Source organism: Dendrobates tinctorius, unplaced genomic scaffold (genome assembly GCF_039654945.1).
Source record: "Dendrobates tinctorius isolate UK_male_01 unplaced genomic scaffold, ASM3965494v1 ptg000016l, whole genome shotgun sequence".
Classification (NCBI taxonomy): Eukaryota; Metazoa; Chordata; class Amphibia; order Anura; family Dendrobatidae; genus Dendrobates; species Dendrobates tinctorius.
The window spans coordinates 39,548,904-39,565,952 of NW_027361684.1; the positions used below are offsets into that span (position 1 = coordinate 39,548,904).

The 17,049-nt window shown below is 46.5% G+C and overlaps 1 protein-coding gene across 2 annotated transcripts in view; it reads right to left on the reverse strand.

The window, feature by feature from the left end:
* Positions 1-17,049, reverse strand: part of SMG6 (SMG6 nonsense mediated mRNA decay factor) — a 330,566-nt gene that overhangs the window by 305,316 nt on the left and 8,201 nt on the right. For both annotated transcript variants that reach the window (XM_073565701.1, XM_073565700.1), the window contains exons 2-6: positions 12,427-14,098; positions 11,900-12,089; positions 4,737-4,847; positions 4,549-4,655; positions 4,379-4,457 (exon numbers count right to left, since the gene is read on the reverse strand). In XM_073565701.1, the coding sequence (XP_073421802.1) occupies positions 4,379-4,457; positions 4,549-4,655; positions 4,737-4,847; positions 11,900-12,089; positions 12,427-14,084 (2,145 nt within the window). In that variant the 5' untranslated portion in view covers positions 14,085-14,098. The remainder of the gene's footprint in view (positions 1-4,378; positions 4,458-4,548; positions 4,656-4,736; positions 4,848-11,899; positions 12,090-12,426; positions 14,099-17,049) is intronic.

The following is a 17,049-nucleotide window of genomic DNA, read 5'->3' on the forward strand; positions in this document are numbered from 1 at the left end:
CCGAAACGTCTCTTTGACACTTTTCATTCTCTACTCAATCCAAGAGTACAGGCCCCAACCACTGAGCTCCGAGCTGACGATCTGGCCAATTACTTCAAAGAAAAAATTGACCAGATCCGACAGGAAATTATCTCCAAATCCCCTCATACCATGCACTGTCCTCCCTCCCCCACTGCATCTAACTCACTCTCTGATTTTGAACCAGTCACAGAAGAAGAAGTAAGCAGGCTCCTTGCATCTTCTCGCCCAACTACTTGCACCAGTGACCCATTTCCGTCACATCTCCTCCAGTCCCTTTCCCCTGCTGTCACCCCTCACCTAACTAAAATATTTAACCTCTCTCTCTCTTCTGGTATTTTTCCCTCCTCATTTAAGCATGCCATCATACATCCACTACTTAAAAAACCATCCCTCGACCAAAATTGTGCCGCTAACTATAGACCTGTCTCTAATCTTCCCTTCATCTCTAAACTCCTGGAACGCCTGGTCCACTCCCGTCTTATCCGCTATCTCTCAGAAAACTCTGTTCTCGACCCTCTCCAATCCGGTTTCCGCTCTTTACACTCCACTGAAACTGCCCTCACTAAAGTCTCTAATGATCTGCTAACAGCTAAATCAAATGGTCATTACTCCATGCTAATTCTCTTGGATCTCTCTGCAGCATTCGACACTGTGGATCATCAGCTCCTCCTCACTATGCTCCGTTCCATTGGCCTCAAGGACACCGTTCTCTCCTGGTTCTCCTCCTATCTCTCCGACCGCTCCTTTACTGTTTCTTTTGCCGGTTCCTCCTCCTCTCACCTTCCTCTTACTGTTGGGGTTCCTCAAGGATCGGTTCTAGGCCCCCTCCTCTTCTCCTTGTACACTGCCCCTATTGGTCAAACAATCAGTAGATTTGGTTTCCAGTACCATCTCTATGCTGATGACACCCAATTATACGCTTCTTCTCCTGACATCACGCCAGCCTTTCTAGAAAACACTGGCGATTGTCTAAACGCTGTGTCTAATATCATGTCCTCACTATATCTGAAACTGAACCTATCAAAGACTGAACTCCTTGTGTTTCCTCCCGCTACTAATGTACCTACACCCGACATTGCCATTTCCGTCTGTGGTTCCACTATTACTCCCCAGCAACATGCCCGCTGTCTTGGGGTCATACTTGATTCCGAGCTTTCCTTTGCCCCCCACATTCGATCACTGGCTCGCTCTTGTCATCTGCACCTCAAAAACATTTCTAGAATTCGACCTTTTCTTACTTTTGACTCTGCAAAAACTCTTACTGTTTCTCTTATTCATTCTCGTCTCGACTATTGTAACTCTCTTCTAATCGGTCTCCCTCTTACAAAACTCTCCCCTCTCCAATCTGTCTTGAATGCTGCAGCCAGGATCATATTCCTCACCAATCGTTACACCGATGCCTCTACCTTGTGCCAGTCATTACACTGGCTACCCATCCACTCCAGAATTCAGTATAAACTTATTACCCTCACCCACAAAGCCCTCCATGGCTCAGCACCACCCTACATCTCCTCCCTTGTTTCAGTATACCACCCTACCCGCGCCCTCCGTTCTGCTGATGACCTGAGGTTAGTATCCTCAATAGTCAGAACCTCCCACTCCCGTCTCCAAGACTTTACACGTGCCGCGCCAATTCTTTGGAATGCACTTCCCAGGTCAATACGATTAGTCCCCAGTCCCCACAATTTTAAGCGTGTCCTGAAAACGCATTTATTCAGACTGGCCTATCGCCTCAACACATTAACCTAACCTATCCCTGTGTGGCAGAGCCAAAAATTTTACCATAACCAGGTTCCCAGCATCATGTTCCCACATGCTTTATGCATCCATTAGCCCTCTGTGTCTGTACTGTTACACACTTAACATTATGGCTGGTCCATACAATCAGGGCAACTGTTACCACCCACCTTTCGTGTCTACCTCTTTCCTCATAGACTGTAAGCTTGCGAGCAGGGCCCTCACTCCTCTTGGTATTTGTTATAATCTACTGTATGTGATTATTGTTATGCTGTAATGTCTATTGTCTGTACAAATCCCCTCTGAAATGTAAAGTGCTGCGGAATATGTCGGCGCTATAAAAATAAAATTTATTATTATTATTATTAAGTGATCAACCAGTATTGATGAAAAAAAGCATAAACTCATATTCAGGCTCATTTCTTTGGTGCCGCTTTAGTTTTTTGTACTTTGTACAGAGGTATGAGCTGGGCATTTTGTCTATATAGATTTCCAGAGGCAGGTGTCAGGACATTTGGGTCAAGGTCCTGCCCCCATCTATTTTGAGGTCTGCTAATACAAGCTGAGGTTTTAATACCAGATATAGAACACCTTATCGCAGTGGGATGGCTTTTACGCATTTTTGATCAAAACAGTGTTAACCAAGTGCCCCATGCTATTTACCTGTACTATTACTATTTACTTACTTAGGCTAGTTTCACACTAGCGCTTTTGAGCGCAGCGACGGCCTGGGCACGGCCGCCGCTAAGCCCCGCCCCTGCCGCGCCTCCGCCGGTAGCTCCGCCTACCGGCGCATGACGCTGCATGCGTCCTGCGTCCCCTATCTTTATCACTGGGGGCGCAGGCCGTGCAGCAGGTTGCGTTTGGCGCAGGTCGGCGCACCGTCAAAAGGACGCATGCGCCGCCAAATGCAGACTGCGCACGGTCTGCGCCCCCAGTGATAAAGATAGGAGACGCAGGACGCATGCAGCGTCATGCGCCGGTAGGCGGAGCTACCGGCGGAGGCGTGGCAGGGGGTGGGGCTTAGCTGCGGCCGTGCGCAGGCCGTCGCTGCGCTCAAAAGCGCTAGTGTGAAACTAGCCTTACTGCAGGGTATTTGCTCATTTTGTTTTCATCTTAGGTTTTGTCTGATAAATGGTGACAGTGTGAGCGTGCTCCTGCGTACAATAATTAGACCGACAGTCTGGCTCATTTCTTTTGTTTTCCTCAAATGTCTTTCATATCTGCAGCATTTCCTCTTATTAAACATCTATGGACAGTGACGATGGTGCATAAAAGAAAGGGATCTTGTCAGGCCTTAATGAGGGTATAAACTAAAAAGCAAAAACTTGAATGGGATATAGCCCCTATAAAAACTGCACTTTTAGTGTTCTAATCGCTGCCTCCATTCTCCAAATACTGAAATTTAACATAATTCACTAAATAGGGTGTTTGGTCCAATGTTACTGACAGCACTGGTTCACCAGGAGCAAGCGCTGTTTGCATAGAAAGGCAAACCAGCACTGCCAGTCACCAGTGAGAGCAGCAGGCACAGGAAAACCAATGAGCAGAGCAATGTACAGAGCCAAAGGGCCACACCGAGGCTACAATGAGCAACCAGAAACTCCGATTCAACCGAACGGAGGCAGCGATTAAAACACTAGGTGTGATTTCATAGTGGCTATATGACATACAAGGCGGTGTGCTCCGTTTACACTGTCAGCTTAAATCAAAGTGATGCCCATCGGGCACAAACCGAGCACAGAATCCTGGCCCAAGTGTTGCTTTGAAGGCATCCACAGTGTGACCGACATTGTCATACAGGTCTCTCTACTTACTCAAGGGGCCCTTTTCAGGTTGAAATCAGACATGCAATTTTTGATGCAAATTTTGAAGTTACACACAGGAATAGATATAAAAAGAAGCAATATCAGTTTGTCATCATTATTCTATTCCTTCACCTTAGTTCTACTTCTAAATTAGAAAAAAAAAAAAAAAAGGCAACAAAAAAGCATAACTATTTCCAGCCTCCCTACACCATTGTGTCACTGTGTGCTATTGGTGAGACAGACAGCCAGTGGTTTTGTTCCAGACATGGTCTGCACCACATAATCCAAGAGTTATGACTCCGAGCATTTTGTAACCTCTAGGGGATGTAAAGCCGATGGGCACAGAAATCACTCATTGAACTCTTCAAGAACATCAATTCTGAAGCTTTTTCACACATCCTTTAAATGCCCCATCTGCTCAATGTCAACCTGTATTCAGTTCATATGATAGTTTAAGACTTAAGGTGTTGCCCAGAACTTAGGTCATCAATACGAGATCAGTGGGGGACCAACACCCAAGCATCTCCACCGGATACGTGAAATCTACTTCTACAGTGGCAATATATAGGCGTTGTACATGGCGGAACACAGAAGCCAAGTACATTACTTAGTGGCTACAGACTAGCACCGCATGTCATCTCCCATTCAAGAGGTAATAGAGATAGAGAAACTGCAATACTTGGAATAAGCCACTAAATAGTGTTGAACCCCCACCAAACCCTTTTTGAGCAACATATTCTGTGGGCAGGTCATCAATTCTTATGACCCACACAACCCCTTTATAGCTGCTCTAAAGACAATGGACAGTTTACCGTGTATATAGCCAGGAGGGCCAGTTGATTATAAGGTCTGCCATTCTTGGGTGCAATGTGCTGTGCCTTTAGATACCAGCTGCAAACAAAACAGTGAATATATTTAGAAGACAAACACTTTTATTCTGTTCCTTTTTTCATTCTAAACGCATTTTCGTTGACATTACTACCTGCGAGCTTTCCCGTAGTTGGAGGTATCGGCTGCTTGCTCTCTGTAGCGGGCAATGTCACCGTGACAGATCATACAGCGCTGGGCACTGATCAATGCAAACTTCACCTAAACACAACAAACAATATAAAGTAAAATATAAAATATTATAATATAAGCTCAACCTAATAATGAGGAAATGCTACAAACCGTTTTGCGGAGTGGCTTGCTGCGGATTGCCATTCCGTCCATGTAGTCCTCAAGTTTGAACTGATACGTCGCCTGCAGTTTCTGAAGCAAACTATCAAAAAATACCGTCCCCTAAAAACAGAAATTGTGCTTTAAATAAGTATATTGAAAAGGGACAAGTAAAAAAAAATACTATAAATAGAAGAAATGTAATAAATGCTTAAAATATACATGGTTAACTGAAAAATTATTTAAAATACATAACTATAGACAAACCGGTAAAATCCAGCTGAGCAAACTGTGAATTAAAATTTGGCTTGTTAGTCCATAGATAAAATCATAGTACAAAAAAAGGCGTCACAATAGGCAAAGAGCAAACCTACGTGTTTCGGGGTTAAACCTTACTAATTTTATGGGATATCTATTAATACAATGCACGGTTTAGGGTCAAGAAAATAAGGATTTTTGTGTACTCACCGTAAAATCCTTTTCTCCGAGCCATTCATTGGGGGACACAGAGACCGTGGGTGTTATGCTTTTTTTCTTTATCCTATAGTGGTATAGTATAATAAAAATCGTGGTACTAAAGAGAGTCAAAACGGGCAAAAAGGAAACCTATGCCTTACTCATGGTATGCCATATCTGGCGTTCCCATTTCTTCAATCATGGAAGTTCAATCACGTTATCAGTGACCCGATAGCATGGTTCACTATAGAGCTAGTTTAAAAGTTTTAGTTTGTGAGCAAAACTGATATGCTATTATATTTCTCCTACGCCTTATTGGGGGACACAGAGACCGTGGGTGTTATGCTTTCCTGCCACTAGGAGGACACTAAGTAAACTAGAAAAAGTTAACTCCTCCCCTGCAGCATACACCCTCTCGCTGGAAGAGATCTCATAAGTTCGGTGAAAAAGCAGTCGGAGCTTAAACAGTTGAACAAAAGCTATAACTATGTCACAACATAAAGATGCTAAACAGGATGGGTGCTGTGTCCCCCAATGAATGGCTCGTAGAAAAGGATTTTACGGTGATTACACAAAAATCCCTATTTCTCCTACGCCTCATTGGGGGACACAGAGACCGTGGGACGACCTAAAGCAGTCCCTGGGTGGGGAGCATACATGTGCTAAAACCCCATGTACCACTGATTGAACTCTGAGGTACTGCCGCTTGCAGGATGCGTCTGCCGAACGCTGCATTCGCAGAGGCCTGAGAATGAATCAGGTAATTCTTTGTAAAGGTATGCAGACTGGAGCAAGTCGCTGCTTTGCAAACCTGTACTGCCGAGGCCTGGTGCCGAATGGCCCAAGAGGCGCCCAATGAGCGGGTAGAATGTGACGCAATCCCTGCTGGGACAGGCGCGTTCCTGACACGATAGGATTCTTGAATCGTGAGGCGGATCCACCTGGCTAGCGTTGCTTTCGAAGCGGCTAGCCCCTTCTTATGCCCGTCTGGAAGTAAGAACAGGGCATTTGACTTGCGGAAGGGAGCCGTCCGCGAGATGTACCATCTCAGAGCCCTAACCACATCCAGAGTGTGGAGGGCTTCCTCAATACTATGGACTGGTGCCGGACAAAAAGGCAAAACAATTTCCTCAGTGAAGTGGAAAGAGGATATGACCTTGGGCAGGAAGGACGGAGACGTCTTGAGGACTTCCTTGTACTGATGAAAATTCAGGAACAGAGGGCGGCAGGCAGGATAGAGCCACCGATTCTGAAAGACGTCGGATTGACGTAATTGTCACTAGAAAGACCACCTTCCAAGAGAGAACAGTCAGTGGAAAGTCGTTGAGAGGTTCAAAGGGGGCCTACTGTAGGGCCCCAATAACCAGGTTAAGGTCCCCAGGTTCCAATGGTCGTCTATAAGGAGCCGCCACATGGGCAAGCCCCTGAAGGAATGTCCTGACTTGAGGTTTGGTGGCAAGTGTGCGTTGGAATAACACTGACAAGGCTAAGATCAGGCCGTTGAGCGAACTAAGTGCGACGCCCAACGTTAGTCCGGATTGAAGGAATTCTAAGATAGTAGGAATGGAGAACGTCATAGGGGGATCGGCCACAATCCTTGCACCACGAGAAAAAAGGTTTTCCAGGTGTGGTGATAGATGCGCATGGACACAGGTTTCCTAGCACTTATCATTGTGGAAATCACATCGTGAGAAAACCCAGCATTTGTTAAAATCCAGAATTCAACGGCCACGCTGTCAAGGACAGGGCCCCGGAGTTCTGGTGGTCAAACGCACCCTGAGAGAGCAGATCCGAACGATCTGGAAGATGCCAGGGAACGTCGGCGACTAGTTGAATCAGTTCTGCGTACCAAGCGCGGCGTGGCCAATCTGGCGCGACAAGAATCACTGGTACTCTTTCCGATCTGATCTTCTTTATGACCCTCGGAAGCAAGGGAAGAGAGGAAAGATGTACGGGAGCCGGAACCGGTGCCACGACAGAACTAGGGCATCCGCACCGATGGCGCGTGGATCGCGTGATTGGGCGATGGTTTGAAGAACCTTGTTGTTTAATCTCGAAGCCATGAGATCCACATCAGGAGTCCCCGAACGATGGCAAATCTGCTGAAAACCTCCGGATGAAGAGACCACTCTCCCGCGGCCAGGCCCTGGTGGCTGTGAAAATCCGCTGCCCAATTTTCTACGCCCGGGATGTGGACTGCCGAGATGGGCGAATGACTGGTTTCGGCCCAATGGAGGATGTGACTCACTTCATGCATGGCCATCCTGCTTTGAGTTCCCCCCTGGCGGTTGATATACGCCACAGCCGTGGCGTTGTCGGATTGGATCCTGATGGAGTGGCCTGCAAGGAGATGGTGAAAACTCCGTAGGGCTAATCTGATCGCTCGAATGTCTAGGATGTTGGTGGGGAGACGAGACTCTCGAGGAGACCACCGATCCTGTGCCGTGTGGTGACGAAAAACCGCACCCCAGCCCAGAAGACTTGCGTCGGTGGTTACTACCAACCAACCATTCTCTTGATTCAGGGAGGATTTCAGAGTCCACCACTTGAGGGCTTGTCTGACCCGCAGAGACAGGAGGAACCGACGGTCCAGAGAGAAAGGGGTTCTTGTCCCAGGCTAACAGACTCACATGTTGCAAGGGACGGAGATGGAACTGGGTGAACGGGACAGCCTCCATCGCTGCTACCATCTGTCTGAGAATTCTCATGGTGAAAGGTGAAACGAATGGAGAGAGAAACTGGTTGAAAGAGACCGCGCTGCTTATTGTAAGGCTCGGGTCTTCTCTGAAGGGAGAATGACCAACCCGCGGGAAGTATCAAAGATCATTCCCAAAAAGGAAAAAACTGTTGAGCCGGCTTTGGGAAGGACGCTTCGAAGTTTATTTTCCAGCCCAGGCGAGAAAGTGCATTAACTGTTATATTTACGGATTCCTCGCATGCTGGAAAGGACGGACTCTTGATGAGCAGGACGTCCAGATATGGTAACACTACCACTCCCCGAGAGTGACGAATGGCCGTGACAGCCGCCATGACCTGGCAAAGACCCTGGGGGCGGTGGCGAGTCCGAAGGGCAAGGCAATGAACTGGAAGTGTTCCTCGTGAATTGCAAAACGTAGGAACTGCTGGTGGGACAGGCAGATTGGAATGTGAAGGTAAGCGTCCTTGATGTCGATGGATGCTAGGAACTCTCCTTTTTTCCAAGGAAGTGACAGCTGATCGGAGAGATTCCATTCGGAACTGCCGTACCTTGACCAACTGATATAACAGTTTGAGGTCAAGTATGAGCCGCATCGCCCCGTCCCTCTTTGGAACCACAAAAAGGTTTGAATAAAAACCTCTGAACCGTTCGTCCTGAGGGACTGGAATGACAACTCCGTCCTTTTGCAGCGCCTGAACAGCCCGAAGGAAGGCTGTTGTCTTCTTTTTGGGGAGGGAGGATGGGAAGAAACGTGTTGACGGAGGAGAGATTTCTATCTTGTATCCGGAGGACACCAGTTCCCTTACCCAAATGTCGTGGACGACTGCGAGCCAGGTGTGACTAAATGAAAGGAGATGATCTCGTACTCTGCCGTCGTCCGCCGGATACCGCAACAAGTCATTGCGTAGAAGATTTGTGGGATCGGGGTCCTCGAGAACCGGATGCCCTGGGTCTGGGCTTCCAAGAGCGATTAGGTCTGTAAGAGACCTGGGTGCCTCCGTCTCCGCACGGGGGCCGACTAGAGTTGGCCGGGAAGGTAGAGGAAGACCAACCAGAGTTATTGCGAAAAGAAATTGTGTCGGCTGTTGGTTCCGAAACGGCCGAACAGCCTTTTGCTGAGGAGGGAAACTACTTCTTTTTTTTTTTCTCCCCCCCCCCCCTCCCGGTAAAATCAGAGGTGAGCTGGTCCAGCTTCTCCCAAAGAGGCGACCAGACTGATAAGGTAGAGAAGTTAGCGATGTTTTAGACATGGCGTTCGCTCGCCAGTCACGGAGCCAAAGAGCTCTTCTAATGGAGATTGCATTAGCGGCAATTTGAGCAGCACCATTGGCGGCATCAAAACAGGCATCAACTACAAAATCTCCTGCGTGAACTATCAGTCTGGCGACGTTGGTAGATCCCAGAGGGAGATTGCTACCCTAAAGAGCAGTGATTAAGACCTCTGTCCAAGCGGCCATAGCCTTAGTGACCCAAATCGCTGCAAACGATGGAAAAAGCACCGCTCCTGAAGCTTCAAAAACTGAGCCGGCGAGAATCAGGTTTGACGATCGGAGAGGTTTCTGATCAAGGAACCTTCCGAAACGGATAGGAGCGTCTTAGAAGCCAGCCTTGATACAGGAGGGTCCACAGATGGGGACTGCAACCAATCTTTCGTTAGATCTGGGTGAAAAGGGTATTTAGCCTGAATAGACTTATGCCCTGTGAATCTCTTATGTGGTCTATCCCTATGTCTCTGGACAATGTCCTTAAAATCAGGGTGGCTGGTAAATAATTTGCGTACACACTTGGTCCTCATAAACGAAAATGCGTGTGCTGGAGGAGGAGTATTTTCCTCCTTCAACTCCAGAATCCTGTTGACGGATACTATAAGTGAATCAAGCGACTCTTGGTAAGTTGGAGGATTGGGGAGCTGAAGCGTCAGATTCCAATTCAGAGTTGTACTCGCTGTCACCCTTAAAAGAGGGAGAGCGAGAAACAGAACTCGCTGGTGCTGAAGCACAAGCATGACTGGGGGACGCCCCAATGGGTCCGCTCTCTCGCTTGACTGTCCCTTGAACAAGTACGGCCCCTGCTGGTGGACGGTTCCCAGCGAAGACGCCCTCCAACTTAAAGAGGCTTCCCAGAGAGAGTCTATAGCCTGTAGTCTGTGACTCCACCGACCGTGACAGGGACGCAGCCCACTCAGGGGGACAAAACGCAGGAAGACTCGCAGCAGCGCCGGCGGCGGTGAGAGGCGTTTGGGCGCAGGCCGCGTCGCAGTAGATTTGCAAATGGTACACACGGCATAGAACATAGTGCTTCTTAGAAGCCTACTTAGTTTCCTTGGATTACGACATAGCGCTCCGGAAAGGGTTAACGGGAAAGTCTGACTGCAGCAGCAGAGAATGTGCAGAGAAAGGGTTAAGCATTAGTCTGAAGGCAGATGCAGCTTACCCGGTCCTGTACTGCATCCTCCGGGAGGAATAGCTGTTGTAGTGTCACCCGGTATCCGCCTGAAAGGTCACCTCACAGCTCTGAGGTAAAAGGAGATGGCCCCCGAGATTACAATTGCGCGTCTCGCCAGTAAAGAGAGGCGCCAAGAGGAGGGGGCGGTGATAATAGCGCGGGCAGCGCTATGCAAACTGCAGCCTAGTAGGCCTGAAAAGCCGGGGGCTCAATTTCAGGCATACACGCGGTAGGCGCCGGGGCAGGGCGGCGCTAGTGGGCGGCGCTATGGAAATTGCGGCCTAGCAGGCCAGAAAAAGCCGGGGACTAAATTTCTCGTAGAAAGGAACCGTCGCCCCCTTCACTCCGTTAATTAAAAAGTAAAAATTTACAGAAAAATTCAAAAATAAAATAAAACTGATGGGGTCTGAAACCAGACCCAAGTGCCTCCTACAGACACTAAGCAAGAACTGATGAGATCTCGTCCAGCGAGAGGGTGTATGCTGCAGGGGAGGAGTTAACTTTTTCTAGTTTACTTAGTGTCCTCCTAGTGGCAGGAAAGCATAACACCCACGGTCTCTGTGTCCCCCAATAAGGCGTAGGAGAAATATAATAGCATATCAGTTTTGCTCACAAACTAAAACTTTTAAACTAGCTCTATAGTGAACCATGCTATCGGGTCACTGATAACGTGATTGAACTTCCATGATTGAAGAAATGGGAACGCCAGATATGGCATACCATGAGTAAGGCATAGGTTTCCTTTTTGCCCGTTTTGACTCTCTTTAGTACCACGATCTTTACTATACTATACCACTATAGGAAAAAGAAAAATATTTTAATTCAGTTTTCCCAGCTGGATTTTCTGAACTACCTGTATGACCATTATTTTCTTCTTCCCAGATAAAAACTTTAAGGTTGTGTTAACCCATGTGTGACTCCAACGAGTAGGGCTGTGGAGTCAGTAAGCCAAACCTCAAACTCCTCTATTTCCCTGACTCTTGACTCCACAGCACTGGTCACTACTGAGCATGGACATAAAGTGCAGCACAGATTCATCTCATCTATGACCCCACAGCACTGGTCACTACTGAGCATGGACATAAAGTGCAGCACAGATTCATCTCATCTATCTATGACCCCACAGCACCGGTCACTACTGAGCATGTACATAAAGTGCAGCACAGATTCATCTCATCTATCTACGACTCCACAGCACCAGTCACTACTGAGCATGTACATAAAGTGCAGCACAGATTCATCTCATCTACGACTCCACAGCACCGGTCACTACTGAGCATGTACATAATGTGCAGCACAGATTCATCTCATCTATGACCCCACAGCACTGGTCACTACTGAGCATGTACATAATGTGCAGCACAGATTAATCTCAGCTAAAAGCAGAGATTCTTAGATCAGGAACAGAACAGACATTTATAAGACATTTCAGAACTTTCACAAATGTTTCTGAAAACATTTACAGTACCCAATTTATTATATAATTTTAGGAATCGGTCCATTTTATACTGACTCCACCAAAATGGACACCAACTCCATAGCCCTGCCAACAAGCACACTGGTCATATATGTTCACCTCATCTAACACCTGGAGCAGCTGTCTTCTGATGGTTTCACCTTCACCCGATGACTCTTTTAAGAAATGGCGAAACTTCTCAATGACTTGGTAAAACACGTTCTTCCATATCAGTTGGTCAACGTTGTGCTGGTCACAAAATTCAATGTCAGTCAGAAGACAGTGCTCATAGAGCTGGAGTAGTTCCGACCTGCAGGAAGGAGAGAGTTCAAAGAGGATAAGTTATATTTCTACACTTTGTGCTTGTATCCTCTATAACATTCCAAGAAAATCTCTTCTACAAACTCTGCATTGTGCCATTCCGCTGTTTATCCTCATAGAAATGTATGAATAAATTGACGTATGGTTAGTGGGATTGTTCTTGCACAGCCTGATATATACATATATTAGGTATTGCACACTTGACCTATTTGGATAGGTGCCCATTTGCAGACAAATTTAACAGAGCAAAAACCATTACCTCCTATGTACATTCATTTTTAAAATTCATGCTCAATTTTAACAGAATGCACAGAATATTTCCTTACCTGAGCATGGCCATTTTATTCAGGCCTTCTGTGCTGATCATATCTCTGGAAAGAAGGTTACTGAGCTGGAGCTCTTGGTTATCTGCCATCCTCAATAGACGGTTCAGCTCCTGCTGCTGCATCGTCCTCACTTGTTGCTCGATTTCCTCACACATTACTGGACTTCCAGAGTACGACCCAGCACCATATTGTGCAGACTGAGCTGGATAGCCGGGATAAAACCCACCAGGATACATGCCACTGCCAGGATTTAAAGAATAAGGCATAGAGTATCCAGCGTATGTATATGGTGGACGGGCAAAGTAATATGGGTTATCAGAATTCTGGAATTTGTAGTAAGATGCCTGAGGGACAGACGGGATGCCATCACTTTGTGATGTAGGTGTAGACTCATCATCGGTATCTAGAAAATGAAGTTGCGGGCTTTGGTTTTTTAGAGCAGGCTTTTGCTCAGGGTTATTGGGATCCCATAGACGCCGATTAGCTCCACCACGGCCCCTGCCACGACCAGATTTGTTGCAAGTGGTAGTAAGGAGCTTTGTACTGTTTGGCTCTAAAGCTCCAGTAGCACTGGATATATCAGTGTTGGCTGGAAGAATAAGGATCCCTCTCCCCCTGCCCCTGGGCTCACTCGATCGTGCTCTAAATTCCTGCTTCTCTATGGAATTGTTGCGCTTGCTATTGAGTCTATCGCTTCGTTTCCGGGTCCTCTGTTCATCAGAGACCGGCTGATAGGGGGATTCTTGGTTGTAAAACCCTTCACGGTTATCTTTGCTGCTTGATCGCTTGATGAGGTCTGTATTTTCTGAGCAGCTTTTGTCACTGGAGCTCTGTCTCTTCTTCCACTGATTTCTGCTGTCATCCCTCCGATCATTATAATCCTCTTCAAAAGAATCTGTTGAAGACAGCGAGACCTGTTTTTTTGTGCGCACCTTTTCTTTGCGATCTCCAGTAAGCTTTCCTTTGTCTTGACACCTCCTGTTGCCCTCAGCCAGGACGGCTTCTTCACTGCTGTTGTTGCTTCCCGCAGAACTGGTGCTACAGTTTCTAGTGCGGGTTCTCCGTTTGTCTGAGTGGGAATAACGTTTGGTTGGTCCAGGCTTTCTCTCTTCCTTACCAGGCCTCAGCGAGGCTGTGTCCTCTCCATCCTTGGTGGGTCTTTCTCGTTCTGATCTCTTAGACTTCTCAACCTTGACAATCTTGTTTCCATTTTCCAGAGGAATCTTATGATTTGTAGCAGACAGATGATCTTCATGTTCCAGTTTTAGATGTTCAGTTTTTTTCACAATATCAGCTTCTACAATTTCGCTCAATGACTCCTTCCCAGAAACATGCAATCTCCTTCCTGGTTGGTAAATTTGTCGGTCTGGTTTCTTGGTTCTTTTTACAATTTTTCGCTCCTCACTTTCAGGGTTTACAGCGAATGAGTCACCATGATCCAGATCATCATCTTGGATTGGATCTCCAGATAATACTGGGATAGCCCCATTAACCAAAGGTACACAATCTTTAACTTTCTCATTGTGATATTCTTCAATGTGATTGCCTCCATTGCCAGATGTATCCAATTTTGGCTTATTTCTTAGTCTTGACAGCCCGGGTTTATATATCTCAATGTCTGGGCGCCGATTATCTTTTCTCTGTCTCGGTTCCTTCATCTCCTTAACGGTTTCTTAAAAAACAAAATATAAAATAGTGTGAATGGATGGACAAACAAACCAAAATCTCTTGATATTTATTATTCCCTGAAAGATATTTAAATTTATAATAATTATTTCATATCTGCATTGAAAAAAGCCTTAAAAATCTGAAACATTTTTCAAGGATGGAGGCTGGGGGCTCGCTATACCAGCATGGAAGGGGGGGGAGCACCTCCATACTAGGATGGAGTGAGAGCATCTACACCAGGATGGGGGGCAATCTATACCAGGATGGAGGATATACACACCAGGATGGGGGACATATGAACCTGGAAGGGGGCCAGGATAGGGCACATTAGTACAGAATAGTGGAACATTACCCCTATAACAGTGTCAGCAGCAGATTATCCCCATGTTATAGGCATGGTTCATAAGGGAGCACGGTGTAGCGGTTATAGCTCATTAAAGTTGACAGTATGGAGGCCACATACTATAGGAGGCTTATTTAGGTCATAATGTGGACAGATAATAAAATGTTCCTGAATATAAAGTAACACTTATTTTTAAAGGGCACCATGTCGGGATGTGATGCAGAAGACCGGAGAGGAGGGATTCAATGCTATGTAATATCATGATTGCAATATATTAAAGGGTATATCCAAGACTGACTGAAAAAAATGTACTTAAGCAATAACAGGCAGGTAAGTTGCTACATACCTGTTGTGCACAACGCCATTCTTCCCCGGCAGAGAGTGGTCAGAGACTGCTCCTGCCTGCGATTCGGCTGACTTCATGTCGACAAAGCAGTGGAGTCTTTTCCACTGGGTTCTGTAACAGAGCAGGACTTCCGACACTGATTGACAGCTGGATTCCCACTGACTAGCTGCCCTGCCCCATTAAAAGAGTGGAGTGGAAAAGAATGCACAGCTCTGTCGACGTGATGTCAGCAGAGGCAGCTGCATCCCCGGTAGCAGCGGTCTGTGATGGCTCTGTGTCAGAGAAGTATGGCCCTATGCACAACAGGCAGGTAAGTACCAACTTCCTGACTGTAAGTGCTTAGGCACATATTTGTTTTTCCATCAAGTCCCGGATATATCCTTTAGGCCATGTCTGCATTTTTGATCCACTCCTGGTTTTGGCTTACAAATATAAATGTAAAATAGTGACCAAATACTAAACATGTGAACATGGCTTTAAGAGGTTGAAAATTTTGATGGGAGTGCTTCATTAAAAACAATCATACGTACCCCTATCCCTTTATCTATAATGATGTCTGTTTAGAATCCATGAGGGCTTCTGCCAAATGCTGGACAATTTAAATGAAACCAAACAGCTCCCATTATAGTCCAGTCATATTAATTTCCATGACCATCCTTGGATCTTACCTATAAAATATAGGATGTCAGGGATGAATATATATCCATCCCTTGTACTGTGTAAATGGTCCATAAATCAGAAATGATTACATATCTAACTTTGAAAAAAGCACTCTCTTTTGAGCCTCACCCCTAAAGTGCATCAGTATTTTTACATTTGACGGTAATTTGGGGTGAAATGGGGAGGGGGGGGGTACTTTAGGGTTCCCTTTACCTTAGTCTCTGACTCATTCGTTTACTTGGGTGCTGAGGGCTCAGGCTTGGTCACTCCAGTGTTGGATTCTGTATAGTGCCTCTGTTCACTTTCAGTATAGGGAGATTTATTGCAGCAGACTGAACTTTTCTTGCAGATTTGGTGATGATGGAGCCAATGACCAGGCACGGACAGTGCAACCCTGAAAGTTTAGACTCCTGCAATACCCCTCAGTGTTCCTCAGCAGAGCAGACGCTGACACAATACAGGACCCGGCTCTGGGTCACTTATTAGGAGGTGACCAGCATCCGGCCACCTCACCACACAGAGAGCTGAAGCTCACACTCACTGATCTCTCCTTTCTGCTGCTTTCCAGGATAGTTTGTCTATCTGGACCTGGTCCATAGGCTCAAATGGTAGAATAAAACCTTTCAGCACTATATTCAAATACCAAGTTGGAATTATATTGAATTTCCTTGGACGGATTTTGGAGGCAGCTGACAGGAACCTCCTTATCCACGGGTGGTCTGCCAGGTTCTGATCAAAGTAGCAGCTCAGAGCCGACACCTGGACTTTTAAGGGAAAGTGGGTTTTAGTCCTTTTGATAAGCCAACCTGTAGAAAGTCTAGTATTTTAGCCATGTCAGGGTGGAAAGGATAGATGGGAGTGGATCTATACCATACCGAGAAAGTCTTCCATATTTTGGAGTAGGTGGCATTTGTGACCGGTTTCCTACTTTTTTGCAAAGTGGATATGTGAAAAATGGGACCTTGATGTAGAAGGTCTTGGTCTAGCGGCAGGGTCAGAGGTTCTTCTGAGCTCAGGAGTTTCAGAGCCCCGAACCAGTTCCTCTTTGGCCAGAGAGGGGCGATCAGGATGGTTTTGACCCTATCTGTTCTGACCTTTTGCAGAGTCCTTGGCAACAGCGGAATTGGAGGGAATGCATAGGCCAACCTGAAACTGCACGTGTGAGAGAAGGCATCCACCTTTGATTGGGTTTCCTTTGGACCTACGGAGAAATAGTGCTCTAGTTTTGCGTTTTCCCGGTTCGCAAACAGGTCCACCTCTGGGAAACCCCATTTTATGGTTATTAACAGGAATACTCTCGTACTGAGGCTCCATTCCCCTGGGTCTAAATCCGTCCTGATCAGAAAGTCTGCTTCGATGTTGTTGGATCCTTTTACGTGAGGAGCCGATAAAGACAGGAGGGGACGTTCTGCCCAAATGAAAATTCTTGCTGAGACCTGCTGCAGAAATTTGTGCTGCCCTGATGACGTAGATGGACCACAGTGGTCATGTTGTCGGAGTAAACTCGGACATGTGATCCCTGGAGTAATGGTTTTGCTGCTCTCAGGGCCTCCTCTACCGCTCTCAATTCTCTCAAATTGGAGGATCGGCTGTCCATCTTTTTAGG